This window comes from Lissotriton vulgaris, chromosome 8 (assembly GCF_964263255.1).
Source record: "Lissotriton vulgaris chromosome 8, aLisVul1.2, whole genome shotgun sequence".
Taxonomy (NCBI): domain Eukaryota; kingdom Metazoa; phylum Chordata; class Amphibia; order Caudata; family Salamandridae; genus Lissotriton; species Lissotriton vulgaris.
Genome location: NC_141696.1, coordinates 853454855 through 853480464, shown reverse-complemented (window position 1 = coordinate 853480464; position 25610 = coordinate 853454855). Strand labels below are relative to the sequence as shown.

Genomic DNA, 25610 nt, shown 5'->3' with positions numbered 1-25610 from the left:
GTTCAGTTCTCCTAGTATATCATCTATTGTGGGCGTCAGATGTCTTTCTCGTTTTACAGCAGCGTTGGGTAGACGCATGTCTACGCAGATGCGTACTTGGCCTGGTTGCTTGGGTTTTCGCGTCACTACGATCGGCGACACCCAGGGGGTGGGGCCACTGACCTTCTCGATGATTCCTTGCTTTTCGAGGCTCTCCAGCTCTTGTTCAACTTTCTTCCGGAGGTGAAAAGCAATTCTCCGGTGGTGAAGTGCTACTGGCTGTACGGATTTGTCGATATGTAGCAACACCTCCTTCCCCGTTGAGGCACCCGATGCCTTTGAAGACATCGTCGAACTCCTCGATGATGCTTTCGAGTTCTTCCTCTAGGACCGCAATGGCGAAGGAAATAAGATGGAGTTCTTCCGCTGTTTGGCCACTCAGCAGCATTCCGCTACCTTCCTTGGTGACATAGATCGTGGACGACGCTTTCCTGTCCTTATGGTGAATGTCTGACTGGAAACATCCTACCAGTGGGATGGGGTCTTTTTGGCCATAGGCGAAAACCCTGATTTTCGCGGGTTGTAGGCAAGGTTTGTCCCGCAGTTGCGCGTAGACATTGGCCGCCATGAGTTCGATCGATGCACCAGTATCGATGGTCGCTCGCACCTCTTGATTCAGAATGTTTATTCTGCATTTCGGTAGCCGTCAGTTCTTTTTGTGTGGATGGCTGATCGCGAGCACATAGTGGACTGGGTAGCTCGAGTTGTCCTCGTCCATGTCCTCATCTTCTGGCCTTTCTTGCACCGCGTGGGCCGTCTCCGATTTGAGTTTGGATGACCTGCACACCGAGGCAAAATGGTTCATGCGTCCGCACGCTCCACATTTTCTTCCACGGGCCAGGCAGTCTTGTGCTCTATGGGGTACGCCACCGCAGTATCCACAGTCTTTTGGGCGGTCTTGAGGCCTACTTTTCCCTGTGGGGCGTTGTTTGGGCCGCACTGCGTTGACACATTCAGCCACGTGCACCTGTTCCTTTTTCGCGGGCCTGTGTAGAGCTGCCTCCATGTGGGACGCCCTCGCTTGTGAAAGTTCCTTGGAGCGTCCCAGCTTGAGGATATCCACAAGCGGTTTGCCATCCTCTTGGAGGATTTTCACCCTTAATTCTGACGAGTAGCATCCCTGAATGATCTGTCCTCGGATCTCCTCTTGCTCATCTCTGAATCCGCAAGTGCTCGCCAGTTCTTTGAGGCGGCCATGGAAGGCATCGAGGGATTCCTCCGCTTCCTGTCGTGCTTGCCGAAAGATGAAACGCTCATAGTCCTTTCTTTGCATCGGCTCAAAGTGGGCATTAAGCGCGTTGAGGAGAGTGACGTAGGTGTGAGGGGTGGCCTCCGTCAGAGTCTTGTAGATACGGTGGATATCCTTCCCACCGAGGTGCAAGAGTAGCGCCCCGCGCCTCTCCCTGGCTGTGCCGGCGCCCTCGAAGTAGAAGTGTAGCCTTTCGACCCAGTCCTTCCACCGCGGGGCAAGGGCCGCTAGTGCACCGTCAACCGAGAAGGGCTCGATGGGCGGAATGGACGTCATGGTGGTTGAAGGCAATGCGAAGTTCTACACTCTGGAAGGGTGCAGGATGCTGGGCCGTCGTCAAGGACGAGGTGTGGCGTGCGGCACTGCGTGAGTTCTTCAGACCCTCGTCGCCATTGTCGAGTCCTAAGCTAGCAGCGCTGCGCAGGTGACTGGGCGCGCAATCAAGGACTCAGGACACGCTCTGGATCTCCGTGTGGTCCGGACTAACTCCGTGGCCCCGCCTTTCTTTATTTAAAGCATGCGCGGCCGTGACGTATCACTGCCGCGTAGACGCGCTAGTGCGTACGTGACAACTCGCCTGTACCCAGGCTGCTTCTCGAACATTACAGAGGGCACATCCAGAAAAAGTCGGATAATTACAAACAGAAGGTAATAGTTAAGAAAGAGCAACCTAGGCTAAAAATTAACTTAAGAAACATAAGATATTGACCCAATAACTTTCCCTTACAGACCTAATGTGAATGATCGAAAAAACTAGGAACATAAATCAAAACAACTAAAAATGCAAATCAGAATAAGAAGAAATATATAAAATGAACATGATATAAGGTAAAGATATTAGTAAGACCTACCCCTCGTTTGACACAGTGCTCAGTATGGTGGAAAGGGAAAGAGGGAGTGGGAGCATATAATTCCCTGACACTCAAATAAAATAAAATAAAAAAAGGGGTGGAGATGAAGGACACTTATAGCCCATATATAAGAAATGTGTACAATTTGAGATAATGTTTTGGTGAGATCTATCAGTGACAAGAAATGTACAACAAATAATGGCTATAGGAGTTGTCTGAATTATGTTGGTAAAATCACAACAAATGACTGCCAAATTATACACAAGCAGGCTAGAAACGGACGATATTAATGGGCCGTAATGATGGGTGCTACATAAAAGCCCAACATGCTGTTTTATGATGCTGTTAAAATGTCCAATGAACTAAGGACAGTGGTGGAACATAAGTGTATAATAGAGTATAATCATGTGGAATAATGATATATGCCACTGTATTAGATAGGGTGGACTAACTGTATATGTATTACTTATTGAAGTATGTCTATTTACAGGATTTCTTCGAAATTGGCAACCATCCAGTGCCTGATATAGGAGAGACATATCTATTTGGTCTTGAAAAACATGGTCGATTGTTTTTAAACCATCAAAACGCGTTGACGCTCAGTTTCACATAATCAAGGGATAGAGCTTACCCCATAGACATTGAAATTAGAGTGTGTCCTGGAGTAGTGTTTTACATTAAGGTTCCCTGATATGTATATATATAAACAAATAGGATTGTCTGCTGTGTTCTCTCCTTTCCTCCCTTTATGATTCTGTGTTTCTTATTTTTATGCATTGGCAAATTCCTCTAGTAAAGGATTGTTTTTTAATGGTTAAAACATTTTTTTGTGATGTGAATGTACATGTTTTTGAATGCATTTGTAATGTACTGTTTTTAATTTTGTGGTAATATCCAATTCAGGTTTTTAACAAAAAAATAAAAATAAAATAAATAAATAAAAATAAATAAAGAAAGAAAGAGTAATTATACAATTCACTGTTTGGTTTCTAGACATCTATTTCTAATATATGGGCTAAATTGATGCAAACTTAACACCACTGTGTGTTGTAAGTCTATGTTCCAAAGGGATTTTCTTTCTTTTTACTATTAACCACTTCACAACCTTATATAAAGAATATGATGGGAATCCCTGCGAGACTAACGCTGAAGAACCTTGGCACACTGCCCCCACCGACCCACTTGATTTTACACTTGAAGAAACAGTGGCAGCAATAAACTCTGTGAAGAGTGGCAAGGTGCCAGGGCTAGATAAAGTTCCGGGGGATCTCTATAAACATGATACAAAGATATGGGCACCCTACATACATTTTTTATGCAATATGTTGTCACTCAGTAAAGACTTTCCGTATAGCTGGCGTGGAGCCGAGATTGTCCTAATTTTTAAAAAAGGCGACAGGTCAAATCCTTCGAATTATCGACCTATCAGCCTAATTGACATTCTCCAGAAAATGTACTCTAGGCACATTTTAACCCGTGTAAATGAATGGTTAGATGACAAAATGGTCCTCACAAAGTTCCAGGCCGGGTTCAGGAGCAAAGTGAGTACTATTGATCAGGTCTTTAGGCTTTGTTGCCTTTATTGGAAATACGTCCACATAAAAAAGGGCCATTTGTATGTCGCCTTTGTAGATCTTAAGGCGGCATTCGACCTAGTCCCACGAGAACTCCTCTGGACGTCCCTACATAATACTGGACTACCTAATTGTTTGTTATCCCAGATAGTCGAGTTACATGCTGGGAACTTTGCTAAAGTTAGGTGGGGCCCGAATGGTGAACTCACCAAGGATATACCAATTGAACGCGGTGTGCGCCAGGGCTGTGTTTTGGCCCTGACCCTATTCTCGTTGTTTGTGAACGATATTCCTGAATGCCTAGATCTCTGTTCGAATGATGCTCCGAAGCTGAATGGAGAGAGGGTGCCTGCGTTACTTTTTGCGGACGATACCATCCTTATTTCGCAAACCAAGAATGGTCTCCAGGCACTACTCCATTCATTTGGCGACTATTGTAAGAAAAAGGGGTTAGAAATTAATGTAACAAAAACAAAATGCATGACTCTGAATCCCATTAAAACCGACAAAGGACCTTTATTTTTGAATAGCCAAAGGCTGGAATTGGTCGAATCGTTTTCTTATCTGGGGGTCTCGCTTGATTCCAAATTTACGTGAAACCCACAGATTGAAAAGAGTAAGGTATTATTTGCACAGAACACCAAACCCATCCACATAAGCACAACTTAAGTACTAGTAAAGCAGTACTACCAGCAGTTGAGCTTTTCAAACATAAAGTACAACCAGCAGCCCTCTTTGGCGCTGAAATCTGGGGGCCAATTTCAAAGGATGCCTTTGACATTCTGGACAATAAATTCATGCGTAGTATTGTAAGAGCCCCGAAAGGTACGCCGTTGGTTCCCCTCCAACTAGATCTGGATTTTAGGAGGACAGACCACTATACTATTGTAAGGCCGCTGATGTTCTGGGTCAGATTATGGCAGACTCCAGAATTGCTGGACTACAGGAATAGGTTAAAAGAGCTATTGTGCCTAGATGTATCTAATTCCAACGTTTGGCTAAAACACATGAGAATATGGCTTATTAAAATAGGCCTTCCCCATTTTTGGAAAAGTCCTGAAGGGTTGCCGCCGAATTGTAGAAATGTGGTAAAAAAGGCTTTTTGGGGCTTTATAAATAATCAAGTATTCAACTGTAATAACAGTGGGTCACTGATTGGTACCTTTCTAACCTTTAAGAACGTACCCTTATTTGAGAGCTTTCTCGATGAAATTGAGCCCCCACTTGCAAAAACCCTTTTCTTGAAATTCAGGTATGGCAACCTTATGACCAATACAACTCTTGCACGTTGGTCTAGGAAAAATATTAATGATGTTGCAACTGTAGGAAATACATGTACTTTGTGTGAGGGTAATCACAGGGAGGACGACATGCATATCCTCTTCTTCTGCCCAGCATATACTCTGGCCAGAAGAAAGTGGATTCAACCCCTGTGTACACTTTTAGGAACCAGGTCATGTATGACGGCATTTAGAATAATTAAAACTGAAACAGCACAGACTGTTGTATTCAGTGTCAGCAGATACCTCCACTGTATTTTTTTCATTCGTAAGAAAAAAGGCCTAAAGTTGTAAAGCTATGGGACGTTGTATGTTGTTATGAACTGATTGAGTTAGACAGCTTTGTAGTAATATTGTATGATTTTTAAATATATGTATTTTAAAAATGTTAAATATTACCTATATTATAGTGTGTTAAATGGACTCTAGATGGTTTTAAATGAAATGGTATTGTTACAATCTTTTATGGCAAAACAACGCCGAAATAAAGAAAATGAATTAATGAATTTTCACTAAACCCTCAGGTCTCTAAATTGAATCCTAATCACATCACCAGGCCAGTGAGGTGGAAGGTGTTTTTTATGAAACACTCTCACAACATGGTATTTTCAAGCAACTTCTATGATGTCTTATCAAATGTATAACTTTTTTCAATAAGCAATTACTGTTTTTCAAAGAACCTAACTTAAAGATGAATCTCTTACCATGAATACAGACATTACAGAATCATGGCTATCAATGATGTCAAGTGAAATAACTTTTTTACTTATGCCTCCTCACACTTCTCTGCAGACATTCCTATTGAACGAGACATATCAGGGATCACTCAGAGAAGAAGTTGAAATGATAAAGGCTCTAATTTCTTTTTGTAGCTTCACCCTTCTTGTCATAGCAAAGGAGGGTTGGCAGGTACATTTCTTTAGGAACAAATCAATTTACCATTTAACATGGATATCTTATTTTGTGAATAAAAGAACTCTTGGGATATAGACTGTGTTGAGTGAAAAGATAATAAAGCTGGCCCCAAATGTCAGGCAATGTTTTCTGACAAATTGCTACTTATTCTTTTAACATAGCTATTTGTGTGAACATTAACTTTCTCTGACTACAAATATACAGGAGCTAGGATTCAGCGTGTTATGTAACTAAGGTAGGATTTATTCTCTATAAATTAAAAAAATGATCTGCAGTCCCTAAGGAAAAAAAAGTTCTTTATGTTATTTTTCATATGTTTCTATGCAGGTATGTATATTTTGACTGCAGAAGTGTTAAATGTACACATATGCATGACACATGTGAAAAAACACCCACTACCTGTACTTTCCCATTGCTGGAGTCGGGACCAAAGGTGCTCAGTCCAGTCAATGGGTAAATAGAACAAAATGGACTTACCTGGATTTCGTCGCCAACAGGGTCATTTTCTTTGGAAGCGAGATGTTACTGTGAAGGGGGACCAAGGAGTAAGGGATCAACGTGGAAGAATGAAGGGAAAAAGAGGAAGTGGGTGGGTATGCATCCCAATTCCTTCGATTCCACCAACTCAAAGCAGGCAGTCTTCCAACTCATCATTCAAATGGCAGAGAACTTCTCAGTTCTGCTATCTGATAGCTGCTTTCCCCCTACCGCAGTTGAGGCGGTTAGCGAATGGCTGACGGCGGATGTGGTGCTCTGGCAGTCTTTCATTCATAAAATGGCAACATCGTAATACAGTGGGCGGACTGCCAACTGTGGAGTGGGGTTTTCGATGCGGTTTTGATGACGGTTCCTGTACTGACAAATGTGTAATCAAGCCCTAAGTTGGTAATGTAGATAGTGAATGATTAGGTGTAGAATTATCTTAAGGCTGGGTGTCTGAAAATTAAAAATATACTTTGTAGTCCATTCTTGGTATCTCTAGTAGAAGCAAAAGATGTGCCTGTTGTTTGAAGGGTGTGGCTATCAATATTGCAGCAGGCTCAGTGGCACAGGAGCCCGGAAGTCTGCGGGGCACACCATACCCCAATTATAGCTGTTTGTTTACTAAGAAACCAAGTAATGGGAGGACATTTTCCTTGCTTGCATTGTGGCCCAAGGCTTTACCCCTACTAACCAGTAAAGTGCCCATGCTCCCACTTTAAATATGGTTAAATTGGATTCCCCCAATAAATGCAGTTAACTTTCCTAAAAGCCCCTCTCTTGTAAAGGAAATACAGCTAAGTCCTAGAAGTTACATACCACTCATGGACTGAAGCACCTATTGGGCCATCCGAAGAGTAGGTGTACAAAAGATGACTTCAGGCCTACCACTGTAGATTTACTGCTGTAGTATAAACCTACAATGCAGTCTCTCTTAATAACCCGTTTTAACAGTCACAGACTTCCCTTTTAAAGACTAGGTCACCCAAATGCAGGCCTTTTACCCCTTAAGTAAGCTGCATGGTGGGCATGTAGAAAATTAAAATCACCATGCCCATACAATGACAAGGCCCTCAAAGCTATTTTCACTCTATCAGGTCTGACTGTCCCATACTAAAAACCAGATCATAGGTTTAGTGTTGTTGAAAATGTTGGCCATCTGGAATTACACTGACACGTTGCGTTTTAGAAGTGCTTCCAGGGGTCACATCCATCAATTATCTAGTGTCAACCATACTTGAGCCAGCCCAAGGTACCCTCCTCAAAACACTTTCTGAGCTTGCAGAAGATTAGAAGAGGACTGGGCTTACCGTCTATGACCTGGGATGAGCCCTGAAGAACTGGACCTTCTCCCTCTTGTACTCAGGACAAAGAAGTGGAAGCCAAGGGTCAGTGGGATGACTGCCTATAAGGCTATAGGGACACAACAAACTACAAGGGCCCTTTTCATTCAAGTTCCCAGCTGACCAATAGCAGCTGGAGCTGGACTGGGCTTGGTTGTTGGCCTCTGCTTGACACTATCAGAGTACCTTTTTCTGAGGTCCTGGGGTCCATCCAAATGTGCATCTGTGGTTGTGTGTTAACTAAAAGAAAATAAGAAACTATAAAAAACTTTTTTCTATAGCGCTTCAGTGGGACCTGCCAGAAAAGTGTCTAACAGGCAGTTTCACAGCACCAGATTTCATGTCCGCTTTTTTCCCAATCAGAGATCCCCCCATTGCTGAAAAAGTGACCCAGACCCAATCTGGGTTCAGCAAAAAATATCCAAAGTTTCAGAGTGCCAGTGGGAACAACATGCTTTAAGAATCCAGACTTTGCTTCTATGGCAGTGGCTACAGTTTCAGTGGCATCCTGGCCAGGGCTGATTCATTTTCTCAAAAAGTGAGGATTTGTTGGGCTTTAGAAGAAATGATAACACTTTTCTTCAAGAAAGACCCTTCTGAAGTAGGACTTCGGAACTTTTTCAATATTTTTGTCTTCCAGACTTTTACTGGAACAAGTGCACTTTGTGCAATCTGCCCCGGTTCAGATGCAGTCACCCTGAAATCAGGCCTAGGTCCCGGACTGCTTCATCCATAGACTTTCATTGGCATTTAGTGCTTTTTGGATCTATTTTTACTTAACACTTTAAAAATTCATATCGGCAATACCGCTTATTGGAATTATTGCTGTTTTATTGTAATTGTCCTTATTAAAGTTTAGTCTATTTTCCAATCCAGTTTTGGCTTTGTTTTGTTTGTTTTTTTTACTTTATTACTGATTTGGTACTGTATAAATTCTCTAGATATTGCCCAAAGTTAAGCCTCTTTTATGTGTGCCATAGCTATCAGGTTGTTAAGCTCATGTTAATGTAGTAATTTTGCAAGTTCACCCTGCCAAGAAATGTCATTATTCCTTGTGTTCTTGAGGTGGGCAGTTGCCAGCTCCAAATAATAATCCACATTTTTATGATTTGCCTAGTTTTTTTAACCAAACAAAGTTAGAAGAAATCCTGGCGCTAATCTTTGAAATATTTTTGCTACAATGAATGCAGGTCCTTATGTTTTATATTCCATTTTGCTGGTTGCATGAAGAAATAAATCCAGATTGGATCAAGTCTCTATGACATTACCCCCAGGTCCCTCCGTCCTCGACACCTTCATAAACAAAGTGGAGATGACCATCTCCTGACAAAAACTAAACAAGAGGAATGCTGGGACACTAATACTGCCCCTCCCCCCGGGAGTACATAAGCAGTACTTACCCAGCAGCCCTCCTGTTTTTTTTCTGTCTGTGGACAGAATGGTTGGTGTGCTGGGGCTGCTCCTGAGGTTCCGTGACGATTCGAAACCCGTGTTTTCGACATTGTCGTAAACCTATAATTTCGGTACCAGTGAACCGTAAATGATCCATATAGTATATCCTGGTGTTTTCGCTATGCTATGAGCAAGAGCACTTTTGTTATACGCACATTTCCGGTACATCGATGGCATCCATTTTAGAATACGGCATCCATCTTGTATTCTTGCCCTCACATAGTCAATGAACAAACAGTGACCTCCGATCAATTCATTTCGCTAAAGGACACGTAGGCTTTAGCCGGCGATTCACCTTGTTAATGATACGTGCACTTTAGTTCAGAAACGCTGTGGCCGCATGACTCGGCAGAAGCTGCCCCCTCTGCCTGAGGCCAGTCCTGCTATACTGGTTCTCGTGCTCGTTGGCCTGATCATGATTAGGCGGCCGAAGACGGTAGCCTTGCCCATTTACGACCCACAAACATCTCTTATCCTGTTTTTCTATCTTCTACACCTGGCTCTGCTCCTTTCTTTCTGGGCCTTTATTAGGGGGAGGTAACGAAATTTACGATGAGGCGGTCCGGCTCCTGAATGAGAAGATGACATGGGATTATGATTGAACAGTGGGAACCCCTCATTCGTAATGTTTGACAACAGAAATTCGTTGACGGTTCCTGTTTAAACGCCAAATATTTATTGTTTAGGATACAAAGTTTAAGAACTGTACGAGTATGTGAAGAATGTTGCCTACAGCTAAAAATTGTGTATTTAAGGAGCAACCCACTTAGTACAAATCGAACAGGCTCCTAGAATCTGCCCGTGTGTAGTTTCTGTGACTTCTGTATCCCTGCAGTAATAAACCTTTGGTCTCTGACGCCACCATCGAGAAGCCCGTGTTTCTGTTTATTTGTGCACCGAGACAGGTAGAACTCAGGGGTCTTCGGGTGTTGTCCCTCACACCTCTGGACCGTATTTAGTCCAGAACTCCACTCCCGCTGGGCTTGAGTAGCGGTGCTTCTCTCTTCCCCCGGCCCAGATGCCTGGCTGAGCGGGCGCGGGGTTCCCTGGACTGCCTCCTGGCCTGCCGGGCTTGCTGGGAGTCAGTCTCTATTTTGAGCCGGTGTTGGTGTACAGGAGTTCCTGCCGGGTCGCGGGCTCGTCTTCCCGAGCCTGGCCGGGGAGGCGTGCCTTGCTGGATGTGCTCCTACCGGTGTCCTGGATTGCTTGCTGTTGGAGTAGGGGCCATGTTCCTGGGGTTGGCCCCCACTCCGGGTGAGTCCCGCTTGCGGAGTTTTTGTTTCTTTTAGCTTGCGCTGCATATTGGTGCTGTGGTTCCATTCTTGCTGGTGCTGCCCGGACCCTGGGAGGGCAGCTCCAGCCATAATAGCACTCCGAACACAGTGCAGAGCAGGAACAGGCCACGGGAACCATTGCAGAGTACCCCACAGAAAGACGGAAATGGAACATGCTCAGGCCACAAGCATGCCGCCCGGGTCCGGGCATCTGCCGCGCTCCAGGTTCTGGTTTTGTTGCCGGTGGTTTGTGTGCATTGTTTGGCTTAGATTTTGCCTGCTGTGTCCATGTTTTCCCTCCTTTACAGGTTCCCTGCTTCTTAGCGGGGTCTGGTGGCGTGGTGGACTGGTGCTTCCGCTTCAGAATGCTGTGTTGAGCCTCGTGATCACAGGTTCAATTCCCTTCGGATCCTCTCGGACTTTCGTCTCTTTGAGGTTGATAACGTGTGTGCCTTTGTGTTGGGTATCATGTACATCTGTTGTTTCTGCGCCCTGATGCCCCGCTGCTGGAGTGGCCATGCGCCTTCCGCTTGCATTTGTTTTTAACCCATGCGCTGCTGTGGTCTCGTGTGCTGGGATGCCGTGTTTCTTTCCTGCAAAGTCACGGGAGGCCAGTGGTGTGTGTGCTGTTTTTTTCCACCTGGTTGCGTTGGGGGCTTTGTTGAGCTGATTGGCCCCCGCTCTGGATGTTTTTGCCCCCTTTTTTTCTTCTAGGGGATCCTGTTGGCCTACTGGTGTCTGTCCTGCTGTGGTGGCGGGCGGACCTTCTGTTCCATGCCATGTTCCTGCGTCAGGTGCCTCCTGGGGGTGCCGAGGTTTGTGCTGGGGCATCTTGCTTGGGGTGCATGCGTTCGCGCTGTGCTTCTTCCCGTCTTCCTTTGGGGTGTCCTGCTGCTGCCTCTGGGTGCCCCGCGCTGCTTGCTTCCTGTATGGGCTAGGTGGCGGGTGCTTCTGTGTGCCTATGGTCGATCAGCCATCCTGGTGATGTCTGGGGCTCCCTGTCCGCCCCCCCCCCCCCACCTGAGATGCAGGGGTGTCTGGTTGGTGCTGGGCGGTTGGGCGCTGTGGTTCCTGTGCTCCTCTGGTTGGTCTTCGTGGTCTGGTTATTCTGTTCCTGGCCTGCTGCCTTGCCGCTTGCCGGCCCCGGGCTCTCCTCTGTTTGCTGGGATTGGCCGTGCCGGGGGTCTTCTTTTCCCTTTGTGGTTGGGTCTCCCTGCCTGCTTGCGCCTTGCCCTCTGCTGCTCTTCTATCTGGATCAAAATGCTCCTCTCTTCTTTGAAGACGGGCTGTTGGGGGTTCATTCTGTTCCCCCTCTGCTTCCGGTTCCCTGGCCCCGCCTGATGGTGGGCTGGTGTTCCTGTTCCTTGGGCCGCTGCGGGGGCAGGGGGTCCTGTTGGCTCCCCTGGTTCCTATTGGCCTGCCGTGGTTTTCGCTGTCAGTGGCCTTGCCTCCGCTGCGGGCTGGTTGTTGTGACCTCTGCTCCGCTTGGGTGTCCTGGTTTTTGGTCTCCGCTTCCTGGCTTCTGTGTCGTTGGCTAGCATTGTGGGGCTCTGGATTCCTGGTCCTCTTCCTCCCGTCCCTTGGGCTGCACCTGGTTCCTCTCCTGGTTGCTCGGGGGTGTCTTGCCGGGCGCTCTCTGTGGTGCTCTCTGTGGTGCTCTGTCCCCTCTGCTGGTGCTTGGGCGGCTTGTGCTGCCTTGGGCCTGGTAAGGGGCCCGCCTGGGTCTTCCTGGTGCTTTGGGCTTCCCTTTGCTCCAGTCTGGGGCTTCGGGTATTTGTCCTGGGGCCTTCTGTGTGCTTGGGTTGCTTCGGGGGTCTAGTTGCGTCTGCACTGGGTCTCTCTGTGCTTGCCTTTGGCTTGTTTCTGGTGTTTCCTGGCCGCCCCTCCTAGTTCTGTCGTGGCCTTCGCCTGCCTCGTTTGTTCCTGGCTTGGCCTCCTGGGGGTGCCTGGGGGGGTGGGGGGGGGGGTTCTGGCTGGTTTGGTTGGGCAATAATATACAATGAGACCCAATCCAAATAGCGAGCAAATCTATCAGTGACATATGGGGGGTCAAATACATCCCACTCCCCACTACTCTCTTATCCACATTATAATGAGATAATGCACTGTGCTCTGCCTTGTTTAAAATATCTGTTCTCCAAGACAACCCAACAGAGCGAAGCTCTCAGAGTGACCCCAATCTTAGTGGTTCACAACAGTCCACACCACACATTGGACCTTACTCTAAATAGAGGAAAAATGTGCGAGAAGCAAGTGACCCCTCACTGAAACACCACCAAGCGGGGTAACTGGTATGCAATTTCCAGACAGGCCCCTGTCTCATCATCGGTGGTCACTCGCTCCTCGGGGAAATAAAGGTGATAGGAAAGAAGACGTGTCCAAAACAAACAACGTATAAAGTGCTACAGTGAAGTGCAGAAAACTCTGCTAGTGACAAACACACACAACATAATGATAGAGTGCCTAAAACCACACACAACACACCAATCCCTTATCCACTTTTATTGGTAGGGTGGTGATTGCGTGCTCTTGAGTATTAAAAAGGCTGGTAGCTAGTCATGCATACCATTACCTACAGTGCCGACATGTTTCACTGCTGTATAGCGTAGAGCAGTTTCATCAGGGCTGCACTCAAGTGCTGCCACTTCACTCTTTTTGGACACTCAGTTCTGTAACGTGCCAGGAGCAGCAACGCTTTGCATACCAGCCACTCCGGTATCAAGCGGGGACACTAGATACTCCAAACGTGAGTGTGCCCCTTGATTTGTAATAAAAATATTATATCGTGACGAACTGGGAAGACCCCCTGATGAAACTGCTCTACGCTATGGTCCTGTGGTTCCGGGTCTGTCGGCTTCTTGCTCCCTCGCTTCCCCAGGCTTTGTTCCTGGTGGCGGTCTCTTTGTGTGCCCCACCCCCTCCTTCCCTGGTTGGGGTACGGTTCTGGGGTGCTCTTGCCTCTGTGGTCCCTACCTCCTGGCTGCGGGTCTGGGGTTTTCCTGCTGCTTGGCCCTCTGCCTGTTCTGCTTTCTCCTGCTTCCGCTTTGGCCTTCTGTGTGGTCCGGCGGTGTTGTGCTGGTGGTTCCCGGTTCCTCCTGCCCTTTGGGTTGGTCTGGGCGCTGCGTGGGCTCCTGGGGTGTGTTGGGCCTGCGGTTCATCCTGCGTGGTCGGGTTGCTTGGCTCTGGTCCTGGCTTCCTGGTTCCTTGGCGTTGGTTGCCCTGCTTTGGCTGTTTGCCTTGGCTCTTCTCCGGTGTTGCTGGGTTTGGGCATTGTGGTCTGGGTGCTGTGCTCCCTGGGTCTTCCCTTTTCCGTGGTTCCTGCCCTTGCTGCTTTCATGGCATGGGTGTGGGGTTCCTGGGAGGTCCTGTGCCGTCTGGGTGCCTCCTTTGTGCTGCCCTCTGTGACTGGTTTGGTGGCTGCTGGGTTTATCCGGCTGCTCTGTGCCCCCCTCCTGCCTTGTGTTCCCTCCTTTTTTTGGGTTGGGGTTTTCTGGGGGTTGGGGCCGGTGGCTCTGTGCCCGCCCTGTTGGGATTGTTTGTATGTTGGTGTTCCGGTCTTGTTGGCCTCTCCTTGTTGGGTGGGCTTTCGGCTGGTTTCCGGGTGGACTTCTCTGTGCGGTGGTCTTTGGGTTGGCCTCCTCTGCCTGTGCTGTCCTGGGTTTGGTGGGCTTCCGGGTTTGGTGGTGGACTCCTTCCCTGTGGGGTATTTTTGCCTTCTGAGCTTTTTGGGGTTCTTCCCCCTTCCCTGTCTTGTGGTTGGGTTTGGGTTCTCCCTCGTGTTGGGCTCATGGGTTCGTGTTGGTCCTCCTCTGGTCTCTTTGGGGCCGTGTCTTTTTGGTTTGGTGTGGTGGGCCTGTTCTCACCTTCGTTTTTTTGGTCTGGGTGCTTGTGTCTGCGTTTCCCGGGTTTCCCGGGTTGGCGGCCTCCTCTTTTTTTTGGGTGCCCTGGCCTTTTGTTGGTCTCTGGTCCTTGTCCCTGCTGTCCTGTTCTGGGTTGCGGGCCAGTTGTTTCCTGCGGTCTTCCTTTCCCTCCTTCTTGGTGCTCCCTTGGGTTGCTGCTTGTTGTGGTTTCCTGGGTTTTCTTGTGGGTGCGGAAGGCCGGTGTTTTTGCTTTGGTATTCACCACTTTGTTTATGAAGGTGTCGAGGACGGAGGGACCTGGGGGTAATGTCCTATTACTTACCGGTAATCTTCATTACTCCGGGTCCCGTAGTCCTCGACACCTTCATACGCCCCTCCCTCCCTCCCGGACGGCCGGCCTTCCTGTCTGGGCTTGTTAGTACAGGAGGGCTGCTGGGTAAGTACTGCTTATGGACTCCCGGGGGGAGGGGCAGTATTAGTGTCCCAGCATTCCTCTTGTTTTGTTTTCTGTCGGGAGATGGTCATCTCCACTTTGTTTATGAAGGTGTCGAGGACTACGGAACCCGTAGTAATGAAGATTACTGATAAGTAATAGGACATTACTGCTACAATGACGGCACTTTCCTGATTTCAAATTCCAAAGAAGAAGTCATATAACTATTCTCAAGTGGTTTTGGATGTGCTAGACTCGGTTTCAGTTGGAAGGGGGAGTATGTGGCATATGACATTTCCAACTAAAACTGTTCAAATTCAAATATTCTGGGGAATTCATGGAAATAATTCAAAAAAAATATCAAAGGACATTGTGTTTTCCATAAAACCTCAAAAACCCACAAATGCTTTCATGCAGTAGTAGAAGCAATTGCACCATTTTCTATTTTAAAGCCAATAAAATGACAAGAGAGTGAAAATAAATTACAAAAAATGCAACTCAGGCCAAAAACCATGTGCAAAAGTAAGAAGAAATCCAGGAAAAATAAAAAAGAGGTAGATAGTGTTTCATAAAAATTGGAAGGGGTAGCTCAACCAGACAATAAAACATTGAACCAGTGAACAAGGATGAGCATAACATTGAATTGCAGATCTAGAAGAAAAAAAGTTGAACATTTAAGACTTACCAACCATCCAATCCATTTCCTCTACATTGTCTCCATAAAGTCCATGTTTGCTCGTCCCAATAAACTTCTCTGTGGTAAAAAGTGGAGTGTGTACGTGCAGAAATGAGACAAATAGCAGAAAAGGGCCTTTCTGGTTTCTGAAAAAAATACATATTTTCTGTTACCGGCTGCAAATGCCACTTGTTTATTACTCAAAGTAACCCATTTCTTCAGTTAACAAAAAGCTGATGAGGATAACTAAAATTAAGCATTTCCAGCAGTTGAGTTATTTATTGATTGTCCAATGTGTTAAGCACTCAATCGCATGTTGAAAAGTTAAGGTTGGACTGTAACTTTGTTCGTAAGAGGTGGGTCCAACTTTGAAATAAAATGCATTTTATGTACAGTTATTTTTTAAACAACCTATAGTTTTCGATATGAAAAATGTAATATTCTCTTTTTATGTGTAGATACCTTTACTTACATTGATGTATATTAGAATGCCACAGGTTTTCTTTCCCTTGTCTCATTATTTGTTCTTATCATTCTCTCTATGTCATATTCTCAAGTTTTGAATTACTATTATTGTGATTTTTGTCATAAGATTGGATTTTCCTTTGATCTGGATTGATTTCACAACGATATTCTAGAATATGTTTGTATTACTTGCTAAAATCTTACTTTGCATGTGAAAATGTCTCGTATTATTTAGGCCATTATAATATATAACATGCTTTGTCATTTTTTTCTTGTTATTCTCATGATTTATAACTTTCTGACAGTCTTGTTTTCAATTCTGTTGCTCAGAAAATACTAATATATGTGATAAAGTACCCCCTGCTGTACATTATAAGGCTTTTGCAAGTCAGCAAGGAGTTACATGACCATATATAGAGTAACAAGGCCGAATGAAAAGTTCTTGTATAAGGTTATAGAACTCCAGGGTGACTTACAATATCCTTATGATTTAAGCAACAGTACTTTATTCCTTATAATACATGGCCACTCCATCACCTTGCCCACAACCCACTTAAAATATTTGGCATAGCTCTTTTATATGAAAAAGAGATCATGCTTGCAAACATGAAGAATACCAATAGAATCTCCAAGGCAAAATTAGACACATCAAAAAGTTGTCAGAAAAGTGTTACAAAAATATATTAGAATCAGTTTAATGCAATTCCGTTTTAAAAAAAGGCACAGTAGCTCAGCTTGTATGGAAACATGCAGAAAGATTCAAACGTTTCTATAATTACCTAAGGAGTGCAAAAAATAAACATTCTGCCGTGTTTGTTTCTGCTTGTTACTGTACAGCTAGGAAAAAAGAACAGAAGAAAGAAAAGCTAAGTTTTGTTTTCGTTCTTTAAAAAAGATCCTCTAATTATGCACAGTGATCTCACATGCCTTTGGTCTCTGCTGCTGGCTCTGGCAACAAGCATTGACATCGGAACTCAACTGTAATAAGTTATTAGAGTTGACCAGCTATGTCATTTATTGAAAACAGGCGACTGGGTGCATCATAAATTGCCTAATATAAGGAAATTAGAGATGGATTTTTATACAGATGTATTTTACAATTATTAACAGTAACTATACTGTGAATTATTATTGTCCAGATTGAAATGGCCATCTAACTACAGATCTCTAAAATATCTTATTAATATGACTAGATGCATCTAGAGCCTTTTTTTTTATTAGATGTGCACCTTTAGATGGAAATACCAAATTGCTAATCGAAGAAAACATAGTTTAGCATAATAATAGAGTAATTAATTACCGTACATGAACTGCAGGGGTGAATAAGAGGCAACTATGCCTTGTTAGAAAAACGTAGTCAGGGCTGGCAGCCTGCCTCTTGGTTTGCCCATATTTTTAGGTCAAGCCTAGAGACAGCTTCAGCTCTCTGCTGTCAAAAGATCTAATGTGGAAAATATCACTACTTATAGTTGGCTTTTGATCAGCTTACTGACTATCACTGTTTTCCTTCCTTTGCAATTTTATCTGCATGCTTCTTATTCAATGGATGTCCTTCCTTGTTTGAGGTTGTTCGTCTTCTGTTCAACTTCTTTACCATCCTTTTTATTTGATGACTCATATCCTTCACCCGCTCACATTTTTTGCTTTCAGCCCTTCATGGGGGTGCTTGAGTTTGCTTGCCTGCTTTCCTTAACATGCATGTGCTGTTTCCTCCATCCGCCCCACCCCTCCACCTTTTCCGTGGTGCTCCCTCCACCTCCGTTACTACCTCATCTCTTTCCATCCGCTCATCCCCCCTCTTTTGCTTCCTCACCCCTCCCTGCTTCATGTTGCTTTTTTCCAGCAGTGTTTATGATCTCTCCCCAGTGCTTCTCCACTCCTCTATTGCTCCCTGCCCCTGCCCTTTGTTTCTGGAATTTTTCTACGACCACTTGGCAGCTGCAGTTTGCTACCAGGCAACACTTTTGTGCCTTTTTTATTTATGTTTTTGTTAAATTTATCACTGCTGAGGTATCTGCTATCTTTAAATGTTATATGAAAAATTACCAAAATGGCCACTGCGTCATAATGTTGATACACTTATGGTTAGGAACGCATGTGCACCTTTTAGTCATCACACTGGGGCTGCTGTAGCATCATGGTGCATACATGTGCATGTGTGATGATGCATGCACATGTTAACTTCTTTTCTTTTTACCAAAGCTTTTCAGCATCAGCAATAACAGTTTTTTCTCAATTGCGGATATTGAATAGCTTCAGCAAAAGCACTTTCATGGTCAAAAGGCAAATTCTGTTGGCTTTGCCAATGCTTGTTAGTACTCTGGCATTTATGCACTGGCTTTGACACTGCAGAGATGGATATAGTTGCAATGTTTAGGCTGGTTAATGCAAAATCATGTCCAGGGGGCATGATCCGGGGCATGAGTCTCTCTAAAAAAGGACTGTAGGAGTGCCAGGGAGAGACTGGACACATCAAAATAGTGCTCCAAGCGGAATAAAAGGCTCTGGGTGCAGGACTGAGGCTGCCCTGACAATCTACATGGCAATAAGAGCTTTTTGAAGAAGTAGTTGAGCAACATTGTCGTGTTTAAAGTAAAAGCTGTCAATGATCCCTGCTAATTTTGATATAAACGTTATATCACTCCATCTCCATCATCATTCCACTCTACAAATGCTTATTCCGCTCATACCATAGTGAATGAATGAACAAATTAATAAAGTGACACTTGTAAAAGTGCTCTAATCCCCTGAGGTGTCTAGGTACTACACTCCAAAGAGAGAAGAAATGAGAAAGTAATAAGGGAACATTCATGCTGAAAGAGCCAAGTCTTTAAGGCCTTCCTGAATTACAGTGGATCAATTGATTATTTAAGTGCAAGAGGAAGAGAGTTCCAAAGATGGGAAGTGGTGGTAATGAAGGTGTGCTATGTTTTAAAATTCAAAACATCTATTTGAGAAAAAACAAATAGTTGTTATCATAATTTTAAAATACCTTTGTGGAAGGACATGACCACTCTCCACCCTCAAAGCCTCAGGAATGTGTCTGGCTCAACACCTACTGATTTTGTAGTCTACTGTACAGATTCATACTACAACAAAAGGTGTCCAGGAGTCACAACCAAGTGTTTATGCTCTAGACTGACCACCATACGACTTAAAGATTAGATTGTGAATTAAATACTATTCGTATGTACAAACCATTCAACTACTCATATACTCAGCATGCAACTAGGGTAGGAATTTTTCCCATCAGTTGCCATTCTGTACCACCACTATCACATCATTTGGGTCCTCCTTACCCAGGAGTTAGTACAAGTAAACAGTCACACTGTGTGGAACGTGAGGACTGTATGAGTGAGGAGACTGATGTTATTCGTTTTGCTAGGTGGTATCGGTATGGTGTTGAAATGATATTTACAACTGAAAGAAAGCAGTGCAGTGAAAAAGAGTGGTAGTGAATAAAATTAGGTGGAACTGAGTAGAATAAGTGTTTTATTGATTTCTCTCAGACCCACAAATCTAAAAACAAGTGAACAGTGAAAAGTAGATTTAACATAATATCTACTAGCAAGTGGTCGTCATGTTTCTGCATATAAGCGGAAATTATCCTATGCATTCGTCAGGACCTCGATGTTGCTACTGCTTGCATAATTTAGTGATAAGAAATAAAAGGGAAAAATATCACCTGAATGTCAGGTGTTGATTCTCCACCACAATCTAAGACAGTCATATGGATAAGGAAAAGAAAAGAGAAAAACACATTTATCAAAGAATGCACTCAAAAGTAGCGATATTCTTGTGATCATGTATATACAATTTAACGGACATGATAACACTCACCCAGTATTTGTGGGGATGGCGCCTCACCTCACCTGGCTGCAGCTCAGGTAAATAAGGAGCACCGCTCTGTTAGCAAAATACAATTATAGAGACACTCAACCAATTCAGTAAAACAAGGCAAGAAGTGCTGATTCTTATATTTAAACAGAGTTGGTAAATCTGCTTGTCACAAGTCTTTATTAAAGATGCAGGTAAAAGACTTGTAGATGAGAGTTACTATGTAGAATTGATTTCCAAACTATGATATCCCCTACCACGTATAGACCAGAGAACCGGTAACTATGGTATGGGCGTTTTTCACTGACACGCCCGGGCGTTAAAGATTAGAAAGCTACGAGATCGTATCAAGGCGTAATCGTCTAAGTGGCCGACATCGCTGCCAGTAAAGACCTCTCACACACTCACCTCTCCGTCGGTGTCTCCCAACGTCCCTCTGGGCTATTCTGGGGAGGCACCGAACGAGAGAAAAGGGCGGGTATTTCAATAGAGAACGTCATACAGGTGTAGTGTGTTCTGGGAAACGTAGTTTTTTGAATCAGCAGAGGGAAGTCGAACATTTTGGGTTTCAGATGTTAGTGTTGAAAGGACCTCTCCTTGAGTATGTATCACGAGTGGTACAAGGAAACAGATTACACCCATTTGTTTAATGAATTTGCTTTCAAACAATATTTTGTTTTCAGACAATAACGGACCCTGTTATAGTGACATCCAGGGTATCGGCTCATTGAGACCCTCCTTGTCACTGTTTAGCTTATAGACCCATTTCAGTTCGATTTTAAACAGAAATTTGCCTATGTCTGGACAGTGGTCTGGTATGGTAGGTTGTTCCAGTATGGTCCATGTAAAGTCATTGGGACCATGTCCCTTTTCCAAGAAATGAGCTGTTAGGCGTGTCGATTGTTTGCGGCATCGGACAGTGCTCTTATGTTCACCAATTCTTATTTTGGTTTTTCGAGTTGTCATGCCAACGTATCTTTTAGGGCACGGACAGGTGATCATGTAGATGGTATTTTCACTATTGCAATTGGTGAATTTGCGCTGTTGCCATGGGCGCATGGTTCCGATGTCTACACTGGATTTAGATGTTTGGGGACGTTTGGCCGTTTTTATAATGAGGACAAGCCAGTCACTAGTGCACCGCCAGGCAATCAATGACCAATCGTGTAGCTGACAAGATTCTAGTTGAGATACAACTACTTGAAGGGAAAATAAAAGCCACCTTAAAAACACCAGCCTTCAAATCTGCACAAGACGATAGCAATAAGAAAAACACTGAATTCAAGGAATCTATTCTTTTCACAAAACTGGAGAAATTTAAAAAAGATCTAGCCAAATTCTCTAGTGAAAAAGTGTATCCATACACTAGTGATTCTTATGTAGCTCCGTCATTTAACCAAACTGGGCGTCGAGGAGGCTCTAGCTATGCCACCTCAAGTTCTGATGATAACTCCAGTGATTCTGAAACATCCCAACGTGGTAATGGACACCCTTTCAAGGGACGTGGCAATAGAAGAGGACGCAGAGGCAATTTTAATAACTTTGGACAAAATCAGTTCCAACCCTTTTGGCAACCAGGTCCATGGATGTATGGTCCAAACTTTCCTCAAATGGGCCCACCTTTCTTTCCTCATCAAATGCAACAAGCCCAAGGACAGCAGTCTTTTTTAGGGGTTGGCCAGAGGACCAACAGAGGAAGAAGAAGACAGGGACAAGGATCCCAAGTCCGATGGACAACGCCGGTACAACAACCGACAATGGATCTGAGGAGTGGCAAAAAGATCCCTCAGGACGGAGCGGGAACGAGCGGAACGACCGACCAACCAGCCTCGTGATCAACTTGAGCTCCTACTCATTGTCTAACGAAGAAGAAAACCTTCTCAACCGTGGATTGAGTTTTGTGGCAACCCACGAAGGTGATCAATTCAACACTCAAGTTGAATTATCCAAACTATTCAGGAAGGTCAGACTTCACTATTTTTTCGCTAAACAGAACTCTGGAGATAATACAGAACCCGTCGTCAACACCGGTCTGAAAAGACCATCGACCTTCAACCCAACGACCATTGGATTACCTACACGAGTCTAAACTTTTGAAGAGGCGGTGGAGACAGACATCAATCTGCTTTTCAATACTAGGAAATCAAGATCTTTTGTCAATCTACCCAACAAAGAAAGATTAGCACTGCAGGCCTTAACAACCAATGAATCCATCACAATAAAGCCTGCAGACAAAGGCGGTGCAATTGTCATCCTAGACACAGAAACTTATAGACAGGAATACTTAAGGCAACTACAAGATCGGAAGTCATATCTACCTCTAAAGGATGACCCCACAGAGAGACTAAAGACCAAGATAAGTCAACTAGTGGAAGAGGCAACATCAGAAGGATGTATCACTCCTCAAGAGGGCCAATACCTATGTACCTCCCATCCATCGCCCCCTTATTTCTACTGCCTGCCGAAGGTGCATAAACCACAGAGACCACCACCCGGGAGACCAATCATCTCCGGCATAGGGTCAGTTTTGGAGCCATTATCCACATTTGTTGATTTCTTTCTTAACCCCATTGTTAAAGAGATGCCAACGTACCTCAAAGATACGAATGACATGTTACGACTACTTCCAAACATAAATTTCGACACCTCTACAGATCTACTCGTCTCATTCGATGTAGAATCTTTATATACATCGATCCCTCAGACAGAGACCCTGGAAGTAGTGGGTAACATACTTCAAGAAAGGGATTTGCAATCGATAACTCCAGCTGCCTTCATCATGGACTTAGCAGAGCTGGCGATGAAAGAAAATGATTTTAAATTTGAAGACACCACCTATCTCCAGATCTCTGGAACCAGCATGGGCAGCGTTTTCGCGTCCAGTCTGGCGAATCTATACGTCCATTTGCTAGAACAAACAAAGGTATTGAACCAGGGCAATCCCTACCATGTATCGCTTCTTGTTTGGAAGCGGTAGACAACATCTTTGTCGTATGGAGAGGCTCTGAGGCCAGCCTATTGGAATTTCATAACTGGTTAAATAATTGCAATGAATTCCTGAAGTTCACAGTAGAATTCAGTAGAAAAGAACTGCCCTTCTTGGACCTTCTTATATTGGCAACAAATGATGGACTAACAACAGAGCTATATAGGAAGCCTATGGCACGGAATGCGCTCCTCAACTTCGAGAGCTGTCATCCCAGAGCCCTCAGGGAAAATTTGCCCTTCGGGCAGTTTCTCAGGCTCAAGAGGAACTGCTCTACAAAAGAAGCCTTCGAGAAACACTCAGAGACCCTTTCTGAATATCTGCGTGAAAAGAACTACCCCACGAAGATCATCCGCCAATCTAAGAAAAGGGCGTCAAATAACAACAGGGACGCCCTTTTGGAAATTGCCACTCCAAAAGAAAAACCTAAAAGGATGACATTTGTGAACACTTTTCACACAAAATCGAACCAGGTTCGTAAAATCATAACCAAACACTGGTCTATTTTGAACACAAGTGGAGACACCTTACCTCCTCCCCTATTTGCCTTTAAGAGAGGACCTAATATTAAAGATCAATTGGTCCATACTAGACCGAAAGGCAAATCGTCCAGGCAAGTCGGTACCTTGTGGGATCTACCGCCCGTACAAGGACACCACCCTTGCGGTAATTGCTCGGCATGTCCCCAAACATCTAAATCCACCAGTGTAGACATCGGAACCATGCGCCCATGGCAACAGCGCAAATTCACCAATTGCAATAGTGAAAATACCATCTACATGATCACCTGTCCGTGCCGTAAAAGATACGTTGGCATGACAACTCGAAAAACCAAAATAAGAATTGGTGAACATAAGAGCACTGTCCGATGCCGCAAACAATCGACACGCCTAACAGCTCATTTCTTGGAAAAGGGACATGGTCCCAATGACTTTACATGGACCATACTGGAACAACCTACCATACCAGACCACTGTCCAGACATAGGCAAATTTATGTTTAAAATCGAACAGAAATGGGTCTATAAGCTAAACAGTGACAAGGATGGTCTCAATGAGCCGATACCCTGGATGTCACTATAACAGGGTCCGTTATTGTCTGAAAACAAAATATTGTTTGAAAGCAAATTCATTAAACAAATGGGTGTAATCTGTTTCCTTGTACCACTTGTGATACATACTCAAGGAGAGGTCCTTTCAACACTAACATCTGAAACCCAAAATGTTCGACTTCCCTCTGCTGATTCAAAAAACTACGTTTCCCAGAACACACTACACCTGTATGACGTTCTCTATTGAAATACCCGCCCTTTTCTCTCGTTCGGTGCCTCCCCAGAATAGCCCAGAGGGACGTTGGGAGACACCGACGGAGAGGTGAGTGTGTGAGAGGTCTTTACTGGCAGCGATGTCAGCCACTTAGACGATTACGCCTTGATACGATCTCGTGGCTTTCTAATCTTTAACGCCCGGGCGTGTCAGTGAAAAACGCCCATACCATAGTTACCGGTTCTCTGGTCTATACGTGGTAGGGGATATCATAGTTTGGAGATCAATTCTACATAGTAACTCTCATCTACAAGTCTTTTACCTGCATCTTTAATAAAGACTTGTGACAAGCAGATTTACCAACTCTGTTTAAATATAAGAATCAGCACTTCTTGCCTTGTTTTACTGAATTGGTTGAGTGTCTCTATAATTGTATTTTGCTAACAGAGCGGTGCTCCTTATTTACCTGAGCTGCAGCCAGGTGAGGTGAGGCGCCATCCCCACAAATACTGGGTGAGTGTTATCATGTCCGTTAAATTGTATATACATGATCACAAGAATATCGCTACTTTTGAGTGCATTCTTTGATAAATGTGTTTTTCTCTTTTCTTTTCCTTATCCATATGACTGTCTTAGATTGTGGTGGAGAATCAACACCTGACATTCAGGTGATATTTTTCCCTTTTATTTCTTATCACTAAATTATGCAAGCAGTAGCAACATCGAGGTCCTGACGAATGCATAGGATAATTTCCGCTTATATGCAGAAACATGTTGACCACTTGCTAGTAGATATTATGTTAAATCTACTTTTCACTGTTCACTTGTTTTTAGATTTGGGGGTCTGAGAGAAATCAATAAAACACTTATTCTACTCAGTTCCACCTAATTTTATTCACTACCACTCTTTTTCACTGCACTGCTTTCTTTCAGTTGTAAATATCATTTCAACACCATACCGATACCACTTAGCGAAACGAATAACATCAGTCTCCTCACTCATACAGTCCTCACGTTCCACACAGTGTGACTGTTTACTTGTACTAACTCCTGGGTAAGGAGGACCCAAATGATGTGATAGTGGTGGTACAGAATGGCAACTGATGGGAAAAATTCCTACCCTAGTTGAATGCTGAGTATATGAGTAGTTGAATGGTTTGTACATACGAATAGTATTTAATTCACAATCTAATCTTTAAGTCGTATGGTGGTCAGTCTAGAGCATAAACACTTGGTTGTGACTCCTGGACACCTTTTGTTGTAGTATGTTTAATGTTAGGGGCATGTGTCCAGTTTAGAGTCTTAAAACTAGCCCTTAGACCCTCATTTAAATAGTGTGTGTTCTGTGATTGAGTACAGCCTCGGATGTGGGTCGTTTGTCAAATAACAGACATATAATTCTCTTTGTCTGCTTTATAGCTCTGTTTTGACTTTGTCTCAATTGTAGAACATTCCCTTTTCCTTATATCTCGGCAAGTACCTGTGTGTAATACAAACACTTATAATGGCCTCAAACTGTGGACTAACTTTTGAAGAAGCAGAGATTCAGAACATTCTAGATGAGAACCCCAGTTTATTGGAGAGTGTCCTCCTTGCAGTAAGCACTACTGATGAGGGTTGGAATAAAATCT

At 44.3% G+C, this 25610-nt stretch overlaps 1 protein-coding gene across 2 annotated transcripts in view; it reads right to left on the bottom strand.

The window, feature by feature from the left end:
* The window catches only part of LOC147698103 (arylsulfatase D-like), a 548762-nt gene that overhangs the window by 235078 nt on the left and 288074 nt on the right, over positions 1-25610 (bottom strand). For both annotated transcript variants that reach the window (XM_086934777.1, XM_086934778.1), the window contains one exon: positions 15436-15572. In XM_086934777.1, the coding sequence (XP_086790903.1) occupies positions 15436-15572 (137 nt within the window). The remainder of the gene's footprint in view (positions 1-15435; positions 15573-25610) is intronic.